The sequence below is a fragment of the Lutjanus erythropterus genome, chromosome 17 (genome assembly GCF_056507025.1).
Source record: "Lutjanus erythropterus isolate fLutEry1 chromosome 17, fLutEry1.hap2, whole genome shotgun sequence".
Taxonomy (NCBI): domain Eukaryota; kingdom Metazoa; phylum Chordata; class Actinopteri; order Lutjaniformes; family Lutjanidae; genus Lutjanus; species Lutjanus erythropterus.
Window position 1 is genome coordinate 6,442,952 of NC_139333.1, and position 21,701 is coordinate 6,464,652.

The following is a 21,701-nucleotide window of genomic DNA, read 5'->3' on the forward strand; positions in this document are numbered from 1 at the left end:
GCTCGACTCCGGAAACCAGTGCCCCTTTCTATCAATGCGAAGGCACTGTTTTGGAAGTCATGTTAATGTTTACAGTTAAGACAGTGACACAGCACCACCCGGCATCCTCATCCAATCAGTAGGAGATTAATAATAGCTTTTTAAAACCACTTTTCATTTGAAATTGTCTGTAGGCTACTAGGCTACTACTAGGTTTTAAGCGTTTTGCGATTGGAAAGTTATTTTCAAAGTTTTGTTTGCTAGCTACCGGTAAGCTAGCTAGCCAGGGACCAACTCTTGGTGGATGTGAGTCAGCTAATTAGCTGCAGTCGTCATTGTAAGCGAATCCCACTGTGTCAATATGGACCAAACTGACTCTTATCCAGTGAAACTGTACATTTACGACCTGTCCAAAGGCATGGCCCGTCAACTGAGTCCTCTCATGCTAGGTAAGTTTCTGATGAGCTGTTGCTTGGTTTCACATGGAAAGGATGGTATTTTAATTTTCTGCCAACTTGTTATATATCGATAAAGTTGGAATAAGTCTTTCTGATTGAATTCTGTATTTTTCTTGACCTTCCACAGGGAAGCAGCTTGATGGGATATGGTGAGTGCAGCTTAATTTGTTGAAGTCTTCTCACAAAAAGTTCTGTTAACTGTGTTTAGCTAATTTGCTTGGTTTTATTTGTGCTTTGGTGTCTTATAGGCACACTGCCATTGTGGTCCATGGAAAGGAGTTCTTCTTTGTAGGAGAAGGCATCAACAGTTGTCCACCTGTAAGAATCAGCTTTATCCTTTTCCTACAATGCACATATGATATTAGCCTCTGGAGCTGCTATGATTATTCTGTTTATTGATTAGGCATTAGAAGGAAAATTAGCTGTCATCTATTTTGATGATTGATTGATTGTTTTAGTCATTTTTCAAACAAAAATGTCAAATATTTGCTGATTTCAGTTTCTTAAATATAAGGAGTTGGTGTCTGTCTTTGTGTCATTTATGATAGTAAATGAATAATCTTTGGGTTTTGGACTGTTGGGAAATTGTGATGGACGTTTTTCACAGTTATTTTACATTTTATAGACTTGACGATCAATTGTGAAAATAATCAGCACATTAATTGATAATGAAAATAATAATTTGTTGCAGCTCTATTAACTTTCTTTGCTACTGTAAAGAAAACTCAAGTGTAATAAGACATCCACTGAGGTGTGTATGTGTGTTGTGTCTTAGGGTTGCACATCTGTGGGTCAGCCTGACTCCATCGTGGACCTTGGCTCCACTGAGGTGCCCGAAGCGATCTTTATGGAGTATCTGGCTACGCTCGGAGAGTCCACATACGGGTAAATGCTCAGACTCACCACACAGATTTAAATCCCAGTGGAATTTTTGCCAGTAAAAGACTTTGATGAGTAATAAACATGTTTTAGAAATGCTTACAAGTACCCCATAGTTTTGATGTAGTCTATAACCTTTTTTCCAAAGTCTTTTAATACACTGATATAACTTCACTACGCTCCAAATAATTAAATAAAAAATTTACAAGTGAAAGGTGTTATGAAGATGTTATTGTCTTGAACTTGATCCCTAGATTTAGTAAGAATTATGGGCCAAATTGAATTTTTACTTCAGCCCATAACTATTTTAGATTAAAAAAATGCAGTTCATCTCCAATTTCCAGAAGAGATGTAGGTGAGGGACGGGAGACACAAAACAAAAGACATGAGATGTGTTTTAAGTCACACACTTTTCAGTTGTTCCTGTTATCTCTCTGTCAAAATGTCTCTATCTGGTCTTTTCCTGCTACTGACCCGCCCCTCTCCACCCTGTGCGGCCTCTCTGTCTTTCCCCTGAATTTACATCTCCGTCTCCTCTCTTTCTCCACCCTCTTCATTCTCCTCGTGCGCAGACGTGACAAGTACAACTTGTTTGAGCACAACTGCAACACTTTCAGCAACGAGGTGGCTCAGTTTCTCACGGGCAAAAAGATCCCATCGTACATCACAGACCTTCCATCTGAAGTACTGTCCACGTAAGTCAACTTTGATGCATTATTTTTATGTCACCAGTGCTCTTTTTATATACAATAGGTGCTTCTGCTTTTTTTTTCTCTTTACCCCCTGCCTGCTTGCAGCCAAAACCATTGATCTGCTCATCTTTGCAAGTTGAGACAAGAAAAAAAAAATCAAAAAATCTAATCAGGTTGTGACCTTACAATCAAAAGTCAAATCGACTCATGGATTTGAAAGATTGTGACACCCCTAATATTTAGTACTTAAAAAAACTTGTACCATTACGATACCAAACTGAATGAAAGCCGATTGCAACTTTTGAGCAGTTCTGTAGTCAGTGTTTGGAATTATGTCTTCATTTTGTTGGTTTGTACTTTTCTTGTGAATAGCTGACCAAACATACATAACATTAGGTGGAAAAAAAACAAATACGATAGAGTTTAATAGAGTTTGAAATTGTTAAAGACAATGTCAAATATTGATATATATACAGGTGTGAGTTCCTTAAGGGACGTCTGACTTCACACTAGGAGCGATAACTTATGATAAATATAACAATAAATGTAAGTATATATTTTTAAAAACCATTCTAACTCTGATGAGAACGACAGTGGTGAACAATATCTTTGGGATGATGGGATAACTTTCACAGCGTTTTCATGATCTATAGAAACAGTGGCAGCCGATCAAAATTCACTACAACTTATTAAATACTTACAATCGAATATTAGCCTGCAAATTACACACAAAAAAACATTTTACCAGAGACACACTGCTCAAGGGCCTTTGGTGCTGATGGGTTCACTGAAGTTCATCTGGTCATTACTGAAGTCCTCTTTGTTGACCGCCAGGTTATCATGGAACTCGGGTCGACTCATATGAAGTGTGGATAAAATTTGTCTCAAAAAAGACAACTCTTTCTAACTCTTTCAGTCTTTGAAGAATTTCATGAACCCGTATCGACCTGGTTTTCGTTTTGTTGCGTTGTGCAACATACAGCAATAACATAAAAAGAAAATAGTGATACACTTGAACATTGCAGTATTATATTTTGTGATAAGGGAGTGATTCTCAAAAACACTGTATCATGATATCGTGATATATGTGAATATTCATGGCAGTGGTTCTTTTAGTGTTGTGTTTAAACCCCTGACCACTGGATAGCAGTGTTGTTATCTGTTTTCACTGTTCTGACTGCATAAAAGTCAACTTTTTAACTCAGATTTTATGCATATGGCTATGTCTTCTTTATACTAGGACATATTTTCTAAAATTATTTTAAAAAGAATTATATCACCTTGCTTACAGCTTCGTGATATATTGCAACATATTGATTCACAACCCCTGTATTGTGATATGTATCATATTGCTAGATCCTTGCTGATACAGAGTCCTATGTAACCGATCTTCAGTATCTATTTTCTAAGCTGCTAACACAGCTGGAGCACGCGGTGTGTGCTTGGCTTGCTAAACCATTGTACAGATGTTGAATATTATTGCCACAAAGCATGTGATTTGAAAAATCTTTACTTGCAGCCCTAATATATCGTCATATTGCATAGCTGCAGCGTAGTGTGTTTATTTCTCCCCTTCCCCTTGCATAGCTCACATCCTGTAATCTGTTTAGATTTTCTTTTGGTGTAATTGTCCTGTCTGCTCCTCTTCAGGCCTTTTGGCCAGGCTCTCCGTCCCTTACTGGATTCCATGGTCGTAAACCCTGGAGGCAACAACATAACTGGACAGCGATAGACGGGCTGGTGCACATTAACTTTCATTTAAGGGTCATCAGCCACCAGCCAGACCCTTATAATACCTCTACCTGTGGTTGACAGGTTGAACTTTGCTATAAGTCACTTTTCCAGCTAACCAGCCATCATTTGGACGGTCTTCTCTATTCAGTTTCTCCAGAGGTTTAAAGTATGCCATACTGGGGCCAGGGGACTCAAAACAGTAGATTTCTACTCTGGGTGCAGCTATGAGTTTGTGTGTGTTCATAAAGTGAGAGTACTTTACCTGGTTTTACCAAATCATTATATATCCTCCAGATTTGATTTTGAATTTGTTTATTTTAGAGGATGAATTTATTACCTTTTAAAGCCACTATAAGGAGTTGATATGAAATTGTTTCAATTTAATACTGATGCCTATATGACATATAGAAGCAAACAAGATAATCCAAAAGAATATTGATTGTTTCTACACTCTTTAAAATCCAGACTAGATCCTTGCTTGTGTTGTATCAGATGTGCATTTGATAAAAGCGCCCACTAAATGAAATTGTAAACAGAATGAATCAGATGAAACAAGCCTGTGTTTACATTTTCACAGGCAAATTAACAGTAAGTCATACATTAGCCAGTTAAAAAGAAGCAAGAGATTTTTATTTAGATAATTTAATTTTTGCGGTTCTAACGTGTCGTTATGGTGGAGGAAACACTACCGCTTTTGTCCACAAGGGGCGTCCAAAATGAACAAAATATGAAAGTTCCTTGCAGTAGCTTTAAATATACACATTCATCCTTTACTAAGGTGCATTATCATGACCGTCTATTACAAAGTGTTTTACAATTAGATGTCCTGTACAGAAATTGCCATGCACAGAGTCAGATATGAGAGGTCACGCTTCATGTGTGTTAATGGGTCTGATAAGATTTTCTCCCCCTCTAAATGTGTCATTTAATAACTTCAAAACTCCATATCAGAATACACATAGTGATACTTGAACCATTCTCCTTATCATTCTTCTTTTTAAGGTGTCATTTTCTGCTTAGTGTTTGTTCCTGTGGTCATTAATAGGACAGGACTGCACTCCAAGAGCAAGGCTCAACTTAGCGAAAGCTACAAGGAAGAAAACAGCTCTCAGTCAAGCAGTACTGCTTCCCTTTCTTTATATTCAGTGTTTTTTAAAAACTACAGTTTGACCAGAACTGAGGGTTTATCTTTATTGTACATGTGTGTAACCTCTGAGCTGCTTGCTTCACTCAGGAACATCTACTGACCACAGAACAAAGGATTGTGCTTGAAACACAGGACCAGTCATTTGTACATACTACAGTTGCTTCACTTGCCAAGACTTGGACTTTTATTATTGAAGTTTTTTTATACAGTTTGTATTTACACGACTAAGCCAGGCATAGTAAATTATATATACAGCAGGTGCTATGCAAACAGCCACCGAATTATTATGGGGCTTTTAACCACCCCTTAAAAAAAACACATATCGTTGATGCCATCAGTGTCTTTATTCTCAGCTTATTCTTTTACCGTTACCTCCCTTATGCTAGGTTGCACCAACGAGGATTAATTTTTGAACCTGATTAAATCATGGTTTAACTTTAAATTATGTTGCACCAAACTTTTACACTTCAGAATTATTAATGATTAAATTTAAACCCTTCTTTAAACCTGTTTCATTTTTACTCTTAACTTTACACCAGAACTTTAAAGTCCAATTTAAAATTTCATCCAGTATGAACTTTAAGTTTATACTTGCGGACATTTAACTGTTTAAAGGGCTGCCTTTTTGAGACAAACTCAACCCACCTGAGTTTATGACACATCTCCTCTTTCTTTCAATTGAGTTGATAATTTGGCCATTGAATTGCAAAATCGAAATCAGAGCTGCTCTGATGAGCTACTATGAGTAACCTAACTAGGTTAACTAACTGTTTTGGTCAGCTAGCAAACAATGTTATCTTTTTTTAAAAACTTTGTAGCTAGCTAGCAAATATTGCATTATTTTGTTAACATTTTAGCTAGCTAACAAACAATGCAACATTTATTTTTAAAAACTTCTGAGCTAGCTGGCAAACAGACTTTAAAAAAGAAAAAAAAAACTTTTTTAGCCAACTAAACCCTAAACCCTTTTAAAAATATTTTTTTAGCTACCTAGCAAACAAGGCAACATTTTGGACGCAGGATACACAAGGCTGCCATAATACATGTGGATGTGTATGTGAACACATAAAAATGTACCTCTGCGCTCACTAGGTCCCGACAGCACTTGAATTTAGTTTTTACTTTCATTTAAATTTTTGTCTCCATGTTGATTAAACTGTTTAATTTTGGTTTACATCACTAATCATGGATCTACAAAACTGAGATTAGTTTCTAAATGTGCAGCAGAGCTCTGCTTAATTTTAAATCTGGATTTACTCACTTTAAACCTAATTTTGCTAAACTCTAAGAACTAAACTTCAACTCAAATAATCTGTGTTGGTGTAACCCAGCCTTGATTGTTATATTGAATACTTGTTAGTGTTGTTTAACCAAATGCTATTAAACCTACTTGATCATACTTAGAGGGTGTCTGCAGCTTGTTAAAAAGTAATTAATAGTCTCAAAATGTGTTTTATATACATATACAAGGCCTTTAAAATAACTTCTTATTCTCTTAAATTAGACACATAGGAATTTGTTTTGATTTTTTTGCACTTCTTGAGAAAAATACCTGTTATAGACTAACTTTTTAATAACCTGTCACTGAGAAATCAATAGAAACCTGTATCACATATTTATACAGACATTGGTCTTAAAATTCTTAATAAAAAGGGCATATCAGTGCTAAATTTACTTTGACACCCTGCACTTTGTATAATGTGTGACATTAAAATATCCTTTATTTCTTAAAATTGTTGTGCTGTGATTTGATTTGTGCTGAAGAATGGCTTATCCCTGTTCTCACATTTAAACAGACCAGTACATCCAAAGGAATGTGCTGATGTTTCATGTTCTGCGTTGATGAGAGTGTGAGTTTCTCTAGGAAGTAAGACTACTGGACATAATCTTGAAATGCTTTGGGTTCATGCAGTATCAAGATCAGCCACAGGGTGACACTGCAGGCACACGACAGCGGCGGCAGACGGTTTATGCCGCAATCCATCAAAGCAACACATAAATCATGAATGTGTTTACATTTCTGAAATTGATGGGTGAATTGGTGGTTACTGGGACATGTTTGTGATTGTTGCTGCTTCAGATCTCAGCTGGGAAAATATTGCAAACTGTAACAGCTTCCAGATGGTCCCCGAGTGCAAGAGGAGCTGCTCTGAGGATGACAGTCACACAGCTTTGTGCTCTCAATCTACTGTCTATAGATAATTGTTAATTAAAGCAATTGTTTGGGGGTTTATCCACTGTAAAAATCATACGGGAATTCAGTGGAATCAACTAATCTTTTTTTTTTATTAACTTTAAGTAAATTTACAAGTTGTATTTATTCCACTTAACATTTAAATTTAAAAACACTTAAGAATTCGAAGTCTTCTGACTGCAGTGATGAGTTGAATGAATGTACTGCTCAGTTAAATCAATTATTAACTCGTTTATTAAGTTTCTAAAGAAACATGATCAGCATATTAGCAGACTTCCCAGCATGCATTGTGTGAGAGTTAAAACTCTCCTGAGACCCTTCTTTTTTACAGTTTGAAAAGAACATATGAAAACATTGTGAATCATGATGAAGGTTAGTATTGAATTCTCTACCACCTTATACTTAAAATTTAATAAATTCACTGGGAGCAGTTTCACATGTTGTCTTTGTGTCACCGCTGGAATGAAATATCTCCAACAGGAGCCGCTGCAGCTGTTCAAACTAAAAAGGAAATCAAATTAGGCTGTTATGTTCATCAGTCATCAACCCAAAAACAATCTACTGAAATTAACTCCAACTTCCCTTTTCAAATTCAGTCGACTTAAAATTTTAAGGCAGTCTGGACTTTTTAACTTTTTAATGTAATTTTTGCAGTGCTCCTGTCAATGAGTGTGCACGCCCACATGAATGTGAACTAAGGATCTACAGTGAAGATTTAGGCTAAAAACATGGTGTAAATGACGTCTTTCAGGTGAACTTGGAATGTTTGGTCTTTAGGAGACTTTTGAAAACTGGTCACCATTCAGTTACACTAAACTCCAGCAGTGTTTTGTAGGCTAAAAAAAAACAAACCCAACTTAAAATTGGCATGAGGGTGAGTAGATAATAACTGATTTTTTTGTTTTGGGTGAACTATCCCTTTAAGTGCACTCAGTTGAGAGTCTTGTTGGTGCGTTGTGTCCAAAAGAGTCACAGGGTCCAGGTGAAAAAATGTCAGATTTAGCCTTTAAGGCCTTTAAGTCTTCCAGAAGTCTCAAATCTCAAATAAATCCTCGAGTCCTTTTTTTTTTTTGCTGAAGTCATACTTAAAATCTGAATTCTACATATCCGTTCCTAAAGCAGAAGTAACAGCGAGTGCAACAAAACAAGAAATGAGAAAGATGTTCCTTATTTCTTATCATTGATTGAATTAAACTGATATGACTAGAGCACTATGAAGCTCATCTAGATTTAAAAGTGTTAAGTGAACCCTCACATTTCTGTTTAGTTTAAGAAGCTTTTCAGATTAGAGTTTTAGCTTTTAGGGAAATCCCAGTGGACTATTTTGTAACGAAATTTCCATATGTGAGTTTATAAATTCATATCCTGAATGGCGCTGACAGGTCAAAAGTGAGTACCGCGGTCTAAATAACAAGTTGGAGCCATAGACCCTGTTTAATATGTGACCTATAATTGAAGCAGTTTGTTTCTGCCCGCCTCCTCCTCTTCAGACTCCAAACTCAGGCAGGTTGAATGCAGGCTGCAGAAACACTGAGACAAACACAAATTTTACTTTGACACTTACGTGTGACAACTAGTCCTACACTGAGTTGATCAGGTGTTTATAACTGTCACTTGTCTATCAATGCCCCAAGCTAAGCTAATTTAAGCAAAGCTAAGAGTTCAGTTCAGTACTACCTACCAGACTCCATTAACATTTTGCTCAATTCAACAGTTATAAACATCTAGTCCTTCTAAAAGATTATTAATGATTTCCTACGACTCTTAAACAGACTCTTACTCGTTCGACAGACATTCAGCATTATTTTTAACTCTAATATACTTGAAATGGGCAAACAAAAGCAGTTATTTTGTCCAGGAGAAGGGGCTGTAACGTTGTTGGAGAAGTCAATATTTCAGCTTAGCATGTTTCCTTCATCTCTGATGACATATAATGACCATTTTATGATTTATTACAGCAAATATATTACAGATTTCACCTTTACTCTCCCAACATTTCTTTGATAGAAACACAAGTCAAACCAAGGCTTTACATGATTTTACAATCTTTAATATTTCATCATCAAAAGTGGCATCAGTTACTAAACAATCCTCTGCAAAGAACATTTCTAGAACATTTTGGGTATAAATTAGTTTTTTTTTGTTGTAATAAGAAGTACAGGTACATACAGTATATACACATTTTTGCTACATACTGCATATGACACCAATACACTTTGCATTTACTTGGTTGTCATATTTGTATTTATACATTTATCATAGCTCTGTTCTCTTATATATTCTTCTTTTGTTAAACAGATACTCCAAGACCTGCAGAGGTTCATAGGGATGAATTCCCTCCTTTCACTTGGTGCAAAGAAACAATTTCTATTGCAGTTCAACCGCATCCTTACACGGCACTAAATATCACAGTCTACTCTCTGCATGTGCAAACAAACTGCCGCATTCTCACAAACGTTTCACTGCAAATCAGATTTATGCTACTTGTTTTTGCACATCGTCACTATTGTGAAATCACACAATGGAAACATTATCAATGCTTTAGACAACCTGTCTGCTTTATAGTCGCTTTGTCCTACACTACAGTTAATTTGTGTCACTGTGTTTTGCCACTAATGTGAAAACCCACTGCAATAATGTGACATACAGTGCAGTAGGCCTGCTATATCCTTCTATTGCACATCAGAAAACTCGTTAATATAGACCTCTCTATGCATCATGTTTAAAATCATTAAGATGAAATAATATATTCTGTTAAAATCTGACATCACCAGTAATCATAATAAATACTCTTAGAATTAACATGACATACAGCCCTTATTCAAACAAAATATATAGGAAATGCTATTAAATAAACATATTTACACAATACTCAATAATAAAGCAGAACACATGATTTCAGATGCGGTTTGCACAACATAAAAATTATGTCATGTGTTCAAAAAGATAGAATTGTAATGTACACAAGAAACTTGTCTTAAATAGATGAAAAATGTGTTTTAGCTACAAAGAAGAGAGGGGGTACTGTTGTTTGAGGTGCAGGAAATGCATGATTTCTTACCTAGAAAAACACTGGAAGCATGTGGTCAGGTTCTCAAGACAAAAACAATTATTCTGACACAGCTATTGCTTATAAAGACTGATTTTGTGCCTCCAAACCAGCAGAATTTCAACGTTTTAACTCACAACATCAAGCACTGAGAGGAAATGATGCCTGCAGGTAAAGAGAGACAGTGAGTGATGGCAGACATGGGGAACTTTTGTGTCAAATTATGAGCCAATGAAAGAAGCAGAGATGTGTTCGCTGAAAGAGAAACAAGTGTTTAGTTTCTTGACCACAGCATCAGTCACAGTGCTCTTAATGGGATTTATTCACACTGTATTTTCTAGAACTTGTTCCTACACAGAGTTAAAATCTGAGAAACAAAGAGATTAGAAGTTTGTGTTTGGAAGTAGATGACAAGAAGGGGGATAACACTTCATTTGAAGGGGTGCGCATAAGACCATCGTCACACTGTCATAAACATGTCAGGAGTCATTAATTGTCATGTCATGTACATGTTACATGTCATGTAAATGTCAATTATGTTATTTTTAATGCAAAGGTGACATTGGAGATGTTTGTCATGACAACCTGACATTAATCAGGCCAGCAATGTGTTTTTTATGACAACATGAACAAAGTCCAAAAAAACTTTTTAGGCAGTTAAAACATTTTTAACTGACTGCAAAGGTATTACAGTATACTAGAGTATTAAGAAATCCCAACAGTATGATTTTCAGTACTATCCTAAATACAGACATCCCTCTTTGTATAACACTGAAATGGAGATGCTGTATTGTAGTAGCCAGCTTACACCAGCAGGGGTCAGTCTGTGTGCTGCAGTGGAGCTGAGCTGACTAACATGTCATCTGGGGGATAAAATTACAGGACTAACTAGTATAAAAGAAGAAAAAAACCTCCACTCTATGAGTATTTTTTGCGTAACGCAGTGAGCATGTAACTTAAGTGAGCGTGACAGACTAATTATGATTCATGGTGGTGCTGAGCGGAGGAAAAGGTGAGCCATGAAGTTGTCCGTCTTGCTGTGCATATACAGCGACAGCACTGTAAATGTTCACTTTAGGTTTGAGATCATCAGTGAATAAAAGCTGCAGCTTCTTAAGACAGAAGCAGAGCTCCTGTGTGTGTGTTGTTTCCCAACTGTGGGAACAGTGTTTACAGAAATACCGCCTAAAACCATATATACCCCGGTAAAATGTCAGGATGGCATGAGAGTATGAAAAAACAGATATCGCCCTGGGCCCCGTTTCCCAGAGCCTTTGTAGCGCTACGTGCGTCGTAAGTTGTATTTTAAGGTCTCCATTAAGGTTACGGGCTGTTTCCCAGAGTTGGGACAACCTTAAGGGAGACCTTAAAATACAACTTACGACGCACGTAGCGCTACGAAGGCTCTGGGAAACGGGGCCCAAGCCTAGTTACAGCCATGCTTTGCCTGATGAAATATAAACACAGGTTCTTCCAAGTGTTCGCCATATATTGTTTCCGTCCGAGAGATCCAACCCAACAGCTGGCATTATTAATAACTACGCAGTTACAAACTCCATGTACTAGCTTTACGTTTGATTAAGTCAAGTTGTCATGACAAAGACATTTTTGTAAAGTTTACCAATGAGTCCAGGGTTTTTTTCTGGGGAAAAACACTCACTGCTGTTAGAAGAAAGTTTTTGCTTACTGATCACTCTTTAAGGTCTGATTCATCTTGACATGTTTGGAGGATGGTGAGGCCCAAATTTGATTTGGTTACGTAGTGAATTTGAGTGACAAACAGAGATGCGTCTTATCTGGAGCCCCACTGTTTTTATGCTGTTAATACATGTGTAGTTTAGCTGCAAAGAGTCGTTTGGTCAGTGCATGTTAGCGCTGTGTTTGTTGTGTGATTTATCCATTAATTGACCCTTCCTAAGTCCCACCCCTTTTTGCTCTGTTCACCAATAACAGCTGAACATGCTTTGTACCCAATGGAACCTCAGTCAACTTTCTCCTTTTCTGTTTACTACTTATGATGTGTACTAGACACGTCTATGTTGAAAGTTAGAAGATATTTAAAACATGTTGCTAGGGGACCTGTAAAAGCCTAGGTTAGTGTTAAGTCATCTTATGTTAGCAAAACACTAGCGAGCTAGAACTAGCTAGGGAGGGCCAGGCCGTCATCGACAGAGCCCATGGCATATTTTTAATCTCACAAGAAACAAACATAAACAAATAAAATTAAAAGGATGTTAATGTTGAATGAAGTGAAATTGAACATAAATGAATAAACAAGGCGGTTGTTGTTTTGGCGAGTGGCAGTAAAGCTCCGCCCAGCTTCAGTTCCCCTTTGATGAGGAAGAAGCTGCAGTTGGTAAGGGCACATCCTCGATTTGAGACTGCACTACTCTGTTGAAATTCGCACACTACGCAAGTTAATACAAGAGTGTACTAACTGAAGTATCCAAATTGAGATGCAACAGTAGGTTAGCTAGCTAGTTAGCTAGCATTGTGCTGTGATTGGCTAACATTATCCTCGCCAGCATAGACAAGCCTAGCACAAAGCATATCTAAATACAGGAAACAGGAAAAGAGAAAGTTGACTGAAGTTCCTAAATGGGTCAATTCGGAACTCAGCTGTTACAAAGAACTTCATATTTTAGCCAAATAAAGAGATAAGCATCATTAAATCCTCTGCTTTTTCAGCGCAAATATCATTACAGAACATCATGGAAGTGTTTTTGGACACACAGGCAATCATCATCAACAACTGACTTCATTGTGCAGTTCCTGAGTGTGTTTCAGCCATAAACTTTCACCAACAAGTACAGTGGGTGTGCTGCGTTAACTGTTGCACGTTCATAACAGCAGCAACAGCTCTGCACAGAGTCCTTTGCTGTCCAGGCTTCAGAGATAAGATGAGAAATGTCTTAACGCTCCAGGCCTGGAAATGCCTCAGCGAATCCCCCTGCGATGGTGCCTGGGGGTTGGAAATTACGCACAGGCATCCACACACGTCCATACACTCTGAGTTATGACCCAGACAGCTCTGTAGTGAGAGACCCAGATCCACGGTGACTCCTTCACTTTCCTTCCCCCGAGGAATGAAAACACGCAGGCATGTACGTTTGTTTTTCTATTTTTCTCTTCTCTCTCCTCCCTTTCTCTTCTTTTCTAAAGAGCCCCAGCCTCTGGCTCTTACTCTGTCCCTCTCTTCCCTCCTCTCCCTCTCCCTGGCCGGGATGGAGGCTGATGGGAGCTGACATGATGGTGGCATTGTCCTCACCATCGAGTTAATGTGACCCCGGGGATGCTGTCCCTGTATGCTTGGCCTGATGGCACAGAATGCAAAGCGCTTCATCGTGGAAAAGGGGGTGGGAGAGGCCGAGGGGGGAGATAAAGAAACGAGGAGAGAACAGCTGTGCATGGAGGTAGACCGAGAGATGTAAAATAGTCGAGGTGTTTTTACAAGAAGAACAGGAGGGAACTTTTTAAAGAACTGCACCAAAAGGCATCTACGGGGCCTGGAAATGACCTGAACTGTGTTACCTTGAGATCATTTATGGTCACACTGTAACTAAATGTAATTTATGTAGAGATTCCACAGAACTGATCTAAATTAATTCTGTAATCTTAATTTTAATAACTTTTCTGGAATATTTTTCTGTGTTAAGGAAGTTGCTGTTTCATGGAGATGCAAATTTTATTTGCCTTCAAGATGCAGTTAAATAAGTTAAGTTAAATGTGGTTAATTTCACAAAGATTCCTCTGTAGCCAGGTTTTGGATTGTCACTGATAATATTTAAATATGACGGGAGATTACTGCACAAAACTCTTATGCCCTGTTCAAGTTGAATTTTTACAACCCCAAACCACACACACACAAAAAGAGTGAAAACCCAATCAAAATTTCAAGGCAACTGCCTTCACTAGATTTTTGCGTTTTGAATCATACTCATACTTTTAACTTTTGAAGCTAAACAAAATTTAAAACTATAATATTTTAAGATAATTTACTTTTCTTCTTTAGATAAACTTGAATCTTTGCGTTTTAGAAACCCAACCTCTAACTGTATTTCCTCTAACTGTTCCTACTGGTAGTGGTGAAAGATTTTCAGTGTACATCCAAATTGAAGTGAATGGTTCCTGAGGTCTAACTCTTCAGCCTTTAGGCGAACCACAGAAAAGGATCTCAAAAGTTATAAACCACATTTACATCAAATGCAGCGAATGGCAACAGCTGCACATTTGCACCAAATGTCTTTTTTAATTGACGATTTCAGAAAGTATGGCCTCTGGCTGCATTTTTTTTTTTTTTGGTCAGATCCAGGCTCAGTGTGGAATGTTTTTGAACAGCCAGTTATCTTGCAGCTACATACACTGATGACCTACTGTACCTAAACTTAACCAGAGTTACCTGCCTAACACAAACTCACTGCTCGCTCCCTACTCTAAGAGCTGGTGCAAAAGTAAGATTGTTGTTCTGTTCTCCAAGCCCTATTCCTATAAGGCCTGTGCAACCACAACGAAACCACACTTTGAAGGTTTTGTTACCTAAAGGAGCCTGAGAATGGTTTTAAGCAACCATGGTACATTACCCTTCAGGTACAATCTATATACTTCATATGATCAATGTACAAGACCCTCGCTGGAGTCCAATAACAGCCTTTACCAGCTGAGTCTATTATCTGTAGGAGTGGTGGTTCTGCTAGGCTGTTTTTCTCAGTTTCCACTCATCAAAACTTCCCTTTCCATCTCGTTAATCTGAATGTGTCTCCCCGTTTAACATCCCTCACCTGTCGGGCCAACTGTCTCAAACTCTGGCATTTAGCTAACACCAAAGACTTCTGCTAGTATGTTCAACATTGCATCTCTGAGGCCTTGGCGCTCAGACGGTCACCTCAGTCGTACTGTGGGTGGAGTAGCTCTTCTGCCTGGTGTGGTGGTAGTAGGGGGGTTGAGATGGGTGCTGCCCCTGCCCCTGCCCCGCCCCAACTCCAGCTCCTCCATACATCCCCACATAGGGCTGGTTAAAGATATCCGGCATGTTCTCTATGCTCTGCTGCCTCCGGGTGGAGTAGCCATGCCTCCGGGTGGAGCTGTGCATGGAAGAGGAGGAGGAGTGGCCTGGGGCAGAGGCCTGCCGGTGGACGTGGCGGCCACTCGGCTCCCAGGCTTTGAAGGCGGAGCTGGCGAGCAGCGGGTGCGTGGTGGTCTTGGGGAGGCGCGAATGCTCCAGGTGGCTGGAAGGGATGGAGATGGAAAGGGGGGCGTGGAGGTCATGCTGCGCCGTCACAGGCTGGTGGATGTACGACTTCTCTTTGTGCTGGACGGGCACAGGCTGGAAGGCAGGAGGTGCCACAGGCTGGTACTGGGAGAAGTCCATGAGCGGGAAGCTTTTGTAGTAGCTACGAGATGCGCTGTGTGCTGTAACAGAGACGAGGTGGAGACAGTATGTGAGAAAAAGTACAGTTACAGTTGTCATTTCGCTTTAGTACAACTTGGGTCTTGTTTCAGACATCATTTCTGTCTAAGTTAATTGCAGAAATCTCTTAGCTGACGACATTGCTAAAAAGACATCAAATGGGGCAAGAAACTTAAGTGCGTATGCCAGGTTAGCCAGACTCATGGAAGTTGTAAGCTGTGGACTGAGTCTGGAAAAAGGACTGAATCTTATTATCCCTCGGTCATGGAAGGACCTGCAGTCTAGACTATTAATTTTGGTATACACTTTCTATGTGCATTTGACATCTTCTGTTGATGTGTAGATGTGTGGTTAGCCTTTTATTCTGTACTATTTGTAATGTCTTGTATTGTATATTTATTGTATGAAATGATTGTATTGATGTGTGCTCAATGTATGAAGCTGGTATTATGCTTTCTGTGTCTGCAACTGTTTGAGGATCTGCTGTGGTCAGCGTGACGTATATTTTGTCATCAGAGGGTGTACACATTAGCTCTGTGCAGATCTTTCCGTGCAGCCACTACAGATGCCGATCTACTGGGCATGTGTGAAACGCATCCTTCAAGTGGACTCCAGAAAGTAGTATAAATAGAGCTAATAGGCGTCTGTGGGGTCTGCAGCTGTAAGTGGCCATTTGGGACTATAATATTGCTGGTATCTTGGCCAGATCACTGTTGACAAAGAAATTTTGGGTGCTTTCACAGCAAGTGTGGGCATTACAATGACCGCCTTGCTGCAAAAAAACACATAACAGCTACTAGCTTGTTTACATTTATACGACTGGTGGCCCAGGCACTAAGTTCGGTGTAGGTTGCCAGCTTAGAGGTTGTTGTTATTTCCTGTGGGCTTTAAAAATGTTGATAGCAGATGCCAACTGAAACCATGCAACCAATGGTAGACGGTGTACATTTGGTGAGTCAATCAGCTATGAATTGGGCTAAACTCAATTAAAACCAGAGGTCTCCTGACCACTGAGCTGGAAAGGTAACATGCAATCACATCAGTCATGGGTAAAGTCATAAAGTGTTGTGTAGCAACAGCAACTGTGGTAGCCTGTGTATTAAGGAAGTGGATCAGATAACTGACCTCATCATTTTTTGTTTTCTTATGTGAGTTTATTTTGCTTGCGGCAGCTAAACATCACCAGCAGAAACACTGCAACCGCCTGCAGAATATTATAGCGATAATTGCCCACAACAGCCCAAACTTCAGTGGAGCACACAGAAAGTCTCCTCACCACATGACATCAATGTCAATGTCAATATCATTGTCTAACCTGCTGTAGGTTGGTGACGGCGCTCAGGTCCATTGCAGTTTACAGACCAACTTCCTTGTCCAACTTTGACCTACCATACTTATTGTACCTCCAAATAAATTGATTAGATAATATGGCAAATATTGTTTAGTTACCATGATCCAAATCTCATGAATCCAATAGATACTTTATTCAGTCCCTCTGGGAGCTTCAGGTATCCATTATCTCACCCATGAATCCAGATTAGAAACAATGATAAACAATAACAGTACATAGAGTGGGTTAAACTAAGACTATAGAGTCATATAAATAAATTAGGCCAGTAAAGCAAACACATGCTATATTTGTCCTCCTTAAACTTGTTTATACTTTAGAGTCATTTTCAATTTGTCACAGTCTGATGCAGGTCTGAGTCACATGCAGAAGTAGCCTAAAATGAACTGTCAATGTGCAAACAGAGACTCTGTCATTGCAGGAACACTGACGACTGAATCACACTTAATCCATGATGCATTTATGTGAGGACCTCCCGGCTCCAACCTGTCAGCAATGTCATCCTGTTTCGCTCCTCAAAGTATTTTTAAAAAACTTTTAAAGGGAGAACAGACAACTTTAGAAATTTAACATTATTCTTCTTACTAAACAAAATTTGTATTCTTAAGCAGTGAAACACACATTTGCTCAATTTTGATATACTTGAGGGTTTTGGTGCTTCAGCCTCAGCTGGTCTGGTATGACCAGTTGCTCACGGTGACTAATGTTTAATGGCGCTAGAAGCAACAGTACAACACTTCACATTATGTTCAAAAGTGAACAGAGAGATGAGTTAGGATTAAAAACTAGACGGACAGCATGTAGTAAGTGAAGGTTAAGCAGGAGGATGTGAAGACACCGTAAAGGACAGGATGCACCAATAAAACATTAAAGATAACAAGACATGTAAAAGCTGTGCCCAGTGGGAAAGTATAAGCCATCAGAGGCACAAAAAAGCAGTCACATTTTTCTCTCATTACAAATAAATTGGACTTTCTTGTCCATAAAATATAAAATTCAGAGAAAATTGACTCTAAATAAGTGCAAAGATAGCACATAGAGAGAATCATAAGAAGGCGAAGGACGGTCAGGATGAGAGGGTTTGAAGAAGATCAAAGGGGAAAGCTGGTGATTTAAGTATTTCCAATTGGTGTTTACCCCGAAGGTGAACAGTAGCGGTATTCCTCTTTTTCTGGAATATGAGGAGGGAGATACTGAGCGGTGCAATGGAGATGATGGAGGTAAAGGTACGTGTGTCAGGATGTGGGGACATAGCAGTTTATAAATACCCTCGCCCTGAGTCCGCAGTGTGCATGTGTATGTGTGTGTGTCATGGGCTAGCATGAATGTCACAGAGAATTATTTAAATAAACTAAAAACTGAGGTCATCGCCGCCAGCACACTGGCTACATGAACAGTAACCTTGTCTCTGTGTGAGTGTGTCCATGATTTTGTCGGAGTCCGTTAAGAGCAGCTGTTTGTTTTCATCTTTTTTTCAAAAGCTACTGTTTTCTACTATTTGTTCAAAAATAGATACTTAAACTGACAAAAAATAAAAACCTCTCAAAAGAGATTTTCACGAGCTGTATGCACTAAGAAACTGACCCAGTGTGAGGTCAACAAAGCACTGAAGCGATACTGGATTAACTTTACCTTGTACCAATGGGGTGTCTTGACTGAATCTCAGTTTAATGGCATAAATTTTAGGCAGATGCTATTTGCACCCAGGGTAGAATATCATATGTGGCTATTTGGCTAAATGGCACAAGTCCTGTGTTGCTCCAAGCAACAAAAATACATTGAAAAGAGACATTACTAGTGAGTTTTTCAATGTATTGTTTTGGTGCTTGGAGCAACACAGGACTTGGGCCATTTAGTCCCATTATATTTGAGAGAAGGCAGACATCTCCATGGCCAATAGGCTCGTTTGAGATGAACTGCGCCTCGCCTGGAGAGTAGAAGAGATCAGGTGGCTGCAGCATGAGGAGGAGGCAAAAAGCTGCAGACAGTTTCCAGCAGACTTCAGAGAACATACAGGAAGAGGTACTGACATCCTGTTAGATCACCTGTAGGTTACCTGTAGTTTGCGGACCACATTCATAGTTGAAGAGATAAAGTGTGTGCATTGATTGCTGATTGAAGTTAAAATAGAAAAGATCCCCCTTCTGTTACATGGAACGTCTGTTCTTTTAACTGCCTTGTAAAGCACTTTGTAACGGTCATATGTGTAACCTTTATTATTATTATCAGCCACAAGATTTATGTTGTTGACAGATTAAAACTTCATATTACAATTACACAGAAAATGAGTATTTTATACAGCGCGTGGTGTTGGTTGTCAAAATTAAGAGCCAATCAGAGCCTGTCAGCTCATCGATCAGGTGACAGCCAGTCGTTTGCAGTCAGTGGAGAGCAACTGCGGCGCCTGGTTCTAACAACTGTGGCTGAATCGATCTCGTGAGGTTATCGTTGCCCACGTGTGCATGATGTCAGAGCAAGTCGGACACAAATCTAACCGGCATGTATTGTACAGCAATCATCAGTGATCGATTCTATCTCCAATACTAAAGTACATTACTTTATATACTATTACTATTTCTACTTTATATACTAATCTACTACTTTTTTTTTTACCTGGATTATATGACATGAGCTCACCACGTTACGGAATTTTAATTTTTATGACACACTAACAAAATGATGTGTCATAACTTAGTCATTTTATGTTAATTATTGTAATTGTAAAGTAAAATCAACTAAAACCTAATTCACTCACTCTATTCAAAGGTTTATTGGACACAGCTTGAAAATCTGATTTCCTAGTATGGTATATGACAATTATGAGGACATCTGACACAAAATAAATGTGTCGCATGACCCTCATCTGACCAGGGATTTCTGTCAGATTGACGTTTTTCACACATTTTCAATCCAATGATAAAATAATTTCTGTGTTAATAACAAATAATTCTGTCATATTATGTGTGACTAACTAGCACACTTAATTTAAATTTGTTAAACTTATATATTAATGTGTTTTCAACACAAACACAATGATTGTAACTAAATGATCTTGTGTACAATCAATTAATACATATTAATGTCTTTTAGTTAACTCTAATGATTAGTTTTCTAATAATTTAATCATTGTAAACTACATGCGTGCCTTACTAGATTGGAAAGCTTTTGAGCAGGAACCTTACCTGAGGAGTTTAAGAGTGTCCAAACCTTTGCTCTATACGGGGAATCACCCAACTGTAAATGTACTGTACGCACAGTGTGTAAAGATTGTTGTTGCTTGAAAATTACACTCAGTTGCTCAGTCAACTCAAGAAAATCTACCTTGACAAGCAGTGATTTGCCTCTGGCTCGCTGGTAGAGGATTGTTTTGGTCTAATGGGACGCCTGGGGTTGGATGTAGTTCTACACTATTACGCCCACTACGATTCAAGGACAACAACGTGTGTGTGTGTGTGTGTGTGTGTGTGTGTGTGTGTGTGTGTGTGTGTGTGTGTGACCTTTGCTGACGTGAAACGCTCTGTACGATCACCTGGTTAAAATCGTCACAGCCTTCTGGGCCGTGGTAGCTTTGCATCACAAATCTCTTACAAAACCACAACTAAGGTATTATAAAAGTGCATGAAAAGACGCATAAAGAAAATAATCTGATAGGATACATTTGTGTCTATGTATGATAAATGTATGTCAATTAATCTGAACTCAACTGTGAGTAGTAAATGGGGATTTTGGACAGTCATGGATCATTAATATTGTGTGGCATCATTGACTGTGACCATAACCAGTGTGGTGCTGCATAACATGATTAATACATCGATTAAATATCAAGCTTTGTATTGTGAAACATTTAGGCAAATGGGCCTTTCAATGGGCATTCCAGTTTTCTTCCATTGTGGGAATTCTTCGGGGGACTAAAGTGTATAATACATAAACTTAAAATTCAATAAAATGGTGGAAAGTAAATAAATTAAAAAGATAGTTGAGCCAAAAATGAGAAGTCAGTCATTATCTACTTGAATTTGCATGAGGGTGAGTAGATAATGACTGAATTTTCATTATTGGATGAACTATCCCTTTAAAGACAATATCTGTAGCAAATAGGAAGTAATTTCAGTTTTCCATTCTTAAACACTTGTCTAAGCAGTCAGTAGTAGGATGCATATTACCTCTTCTATGTGTGTTTGTGTGCTAGTCTGATGCAGAAACATTTCTTCTAGATATCAAAATCATATAAAAAAAATGTCCATTTTATCATATTATGTAATTTAGTTTTAGTTAAAGGTCTAGTGTTTAAGACTTATTGGCAGAATATGGCAGAAAGTGAGGTGAGGTGTTTACAATCTGCAAGCTCACGGCTAGACGCCACTAAATCCTACACACTTGTCTTTCAAAGTTTCATTTTGAGTAGTTAAAAATCAAGCTGAGGACATTCCCTAGTCACATAGTTTCCATCATGTTTGCCCCAGTAGTTTCTTCCTGCCCAACAGATCCAGCGCTGCTCCCAGAGGCTGTGTTACTTGAATGAAATACATGTATTATAGAGTTCTGTCCTTGGCTGTGACCTGCACTGTCTGCTTAGACTCTGCTAAAATACTGTGGCACTGTGATCTTAGCTTTAATCAAATCACAGTGGTGTTGATAATTATAAAACACAGCCAAAGAGGTTTCTAAGCTATAACTCTGATTTCACGGGTTCCTGTGTTTGTCTGCAGGCCACAAGGACCTGTTTAGTAAGTCTAAAGTAAAAGAACCACCAGTTAATATCAGTCTCACTTACAGACAATTACCATGATCTAACCTGTCACACCAGGTGCAGC

At 38.6% G+C, this 21,701-nt stretch overlaps 2 protein-coding genes across 3 annotated transcripts in view; one reads left to right on the plus strand and one right to left on the minus strand.

The window, feature by feature from the left end:
- The first annotated feature begins 195 nt into the window (after window positions 1-195).
- Window positions 196-5,166, plus strand: desi1b (desumoylating isopeptidase 1b). Of its 2 annotated transcripts, none has more exons than XM_084741504.1 (6): window positions 196-428; window positions 565-586; window positions 686-755; window positions 1,213-1,322; window positions 1,889-2,011; window positions 4,977-5,166. In XM_084741504.1, the coding sequence occupies exons 1-6, from the start codon at window positions 341-343 to the stop codon at window positions 4,987-4,989; spliced, it is 426 nt and encodes a 141-aa protein (XP_084597630.1). In that variant the 5' UTR covers window positions 196-340; the 3' UTR covers window positions 4,990-5,166. The 2 variants fall into 2 exon arrangements, with proteins under 2 accessions (XP_084597630.1, XP_084597629.1); XM_084741503.1 differs by lacking the exon at window positions 4,977-5,166 and adding an exon at window positions 3,659-4,238.
- A 9,264-nt stretch (window positions 5,167-14,430) lies between these two features.
- Window positions 14,431-21,701, minus strand: part of shisa8b (shisa family member 8b) — a 42,502-nt gene continuing 35,231 nt past the window's right edge. The window contains exon 5 of the mRNA XM_084741448.1: window positions 14,431-15,541. Within this exon, the coding sequence (XP_084597574.1) occupies window positions 15,003-15,541 (539 nt within the window). The 3' untranslated portion in view covers window positions 14,431-15,002. The remainder of the gene's footprint in view (window positions 15,542-21,701) is intronic.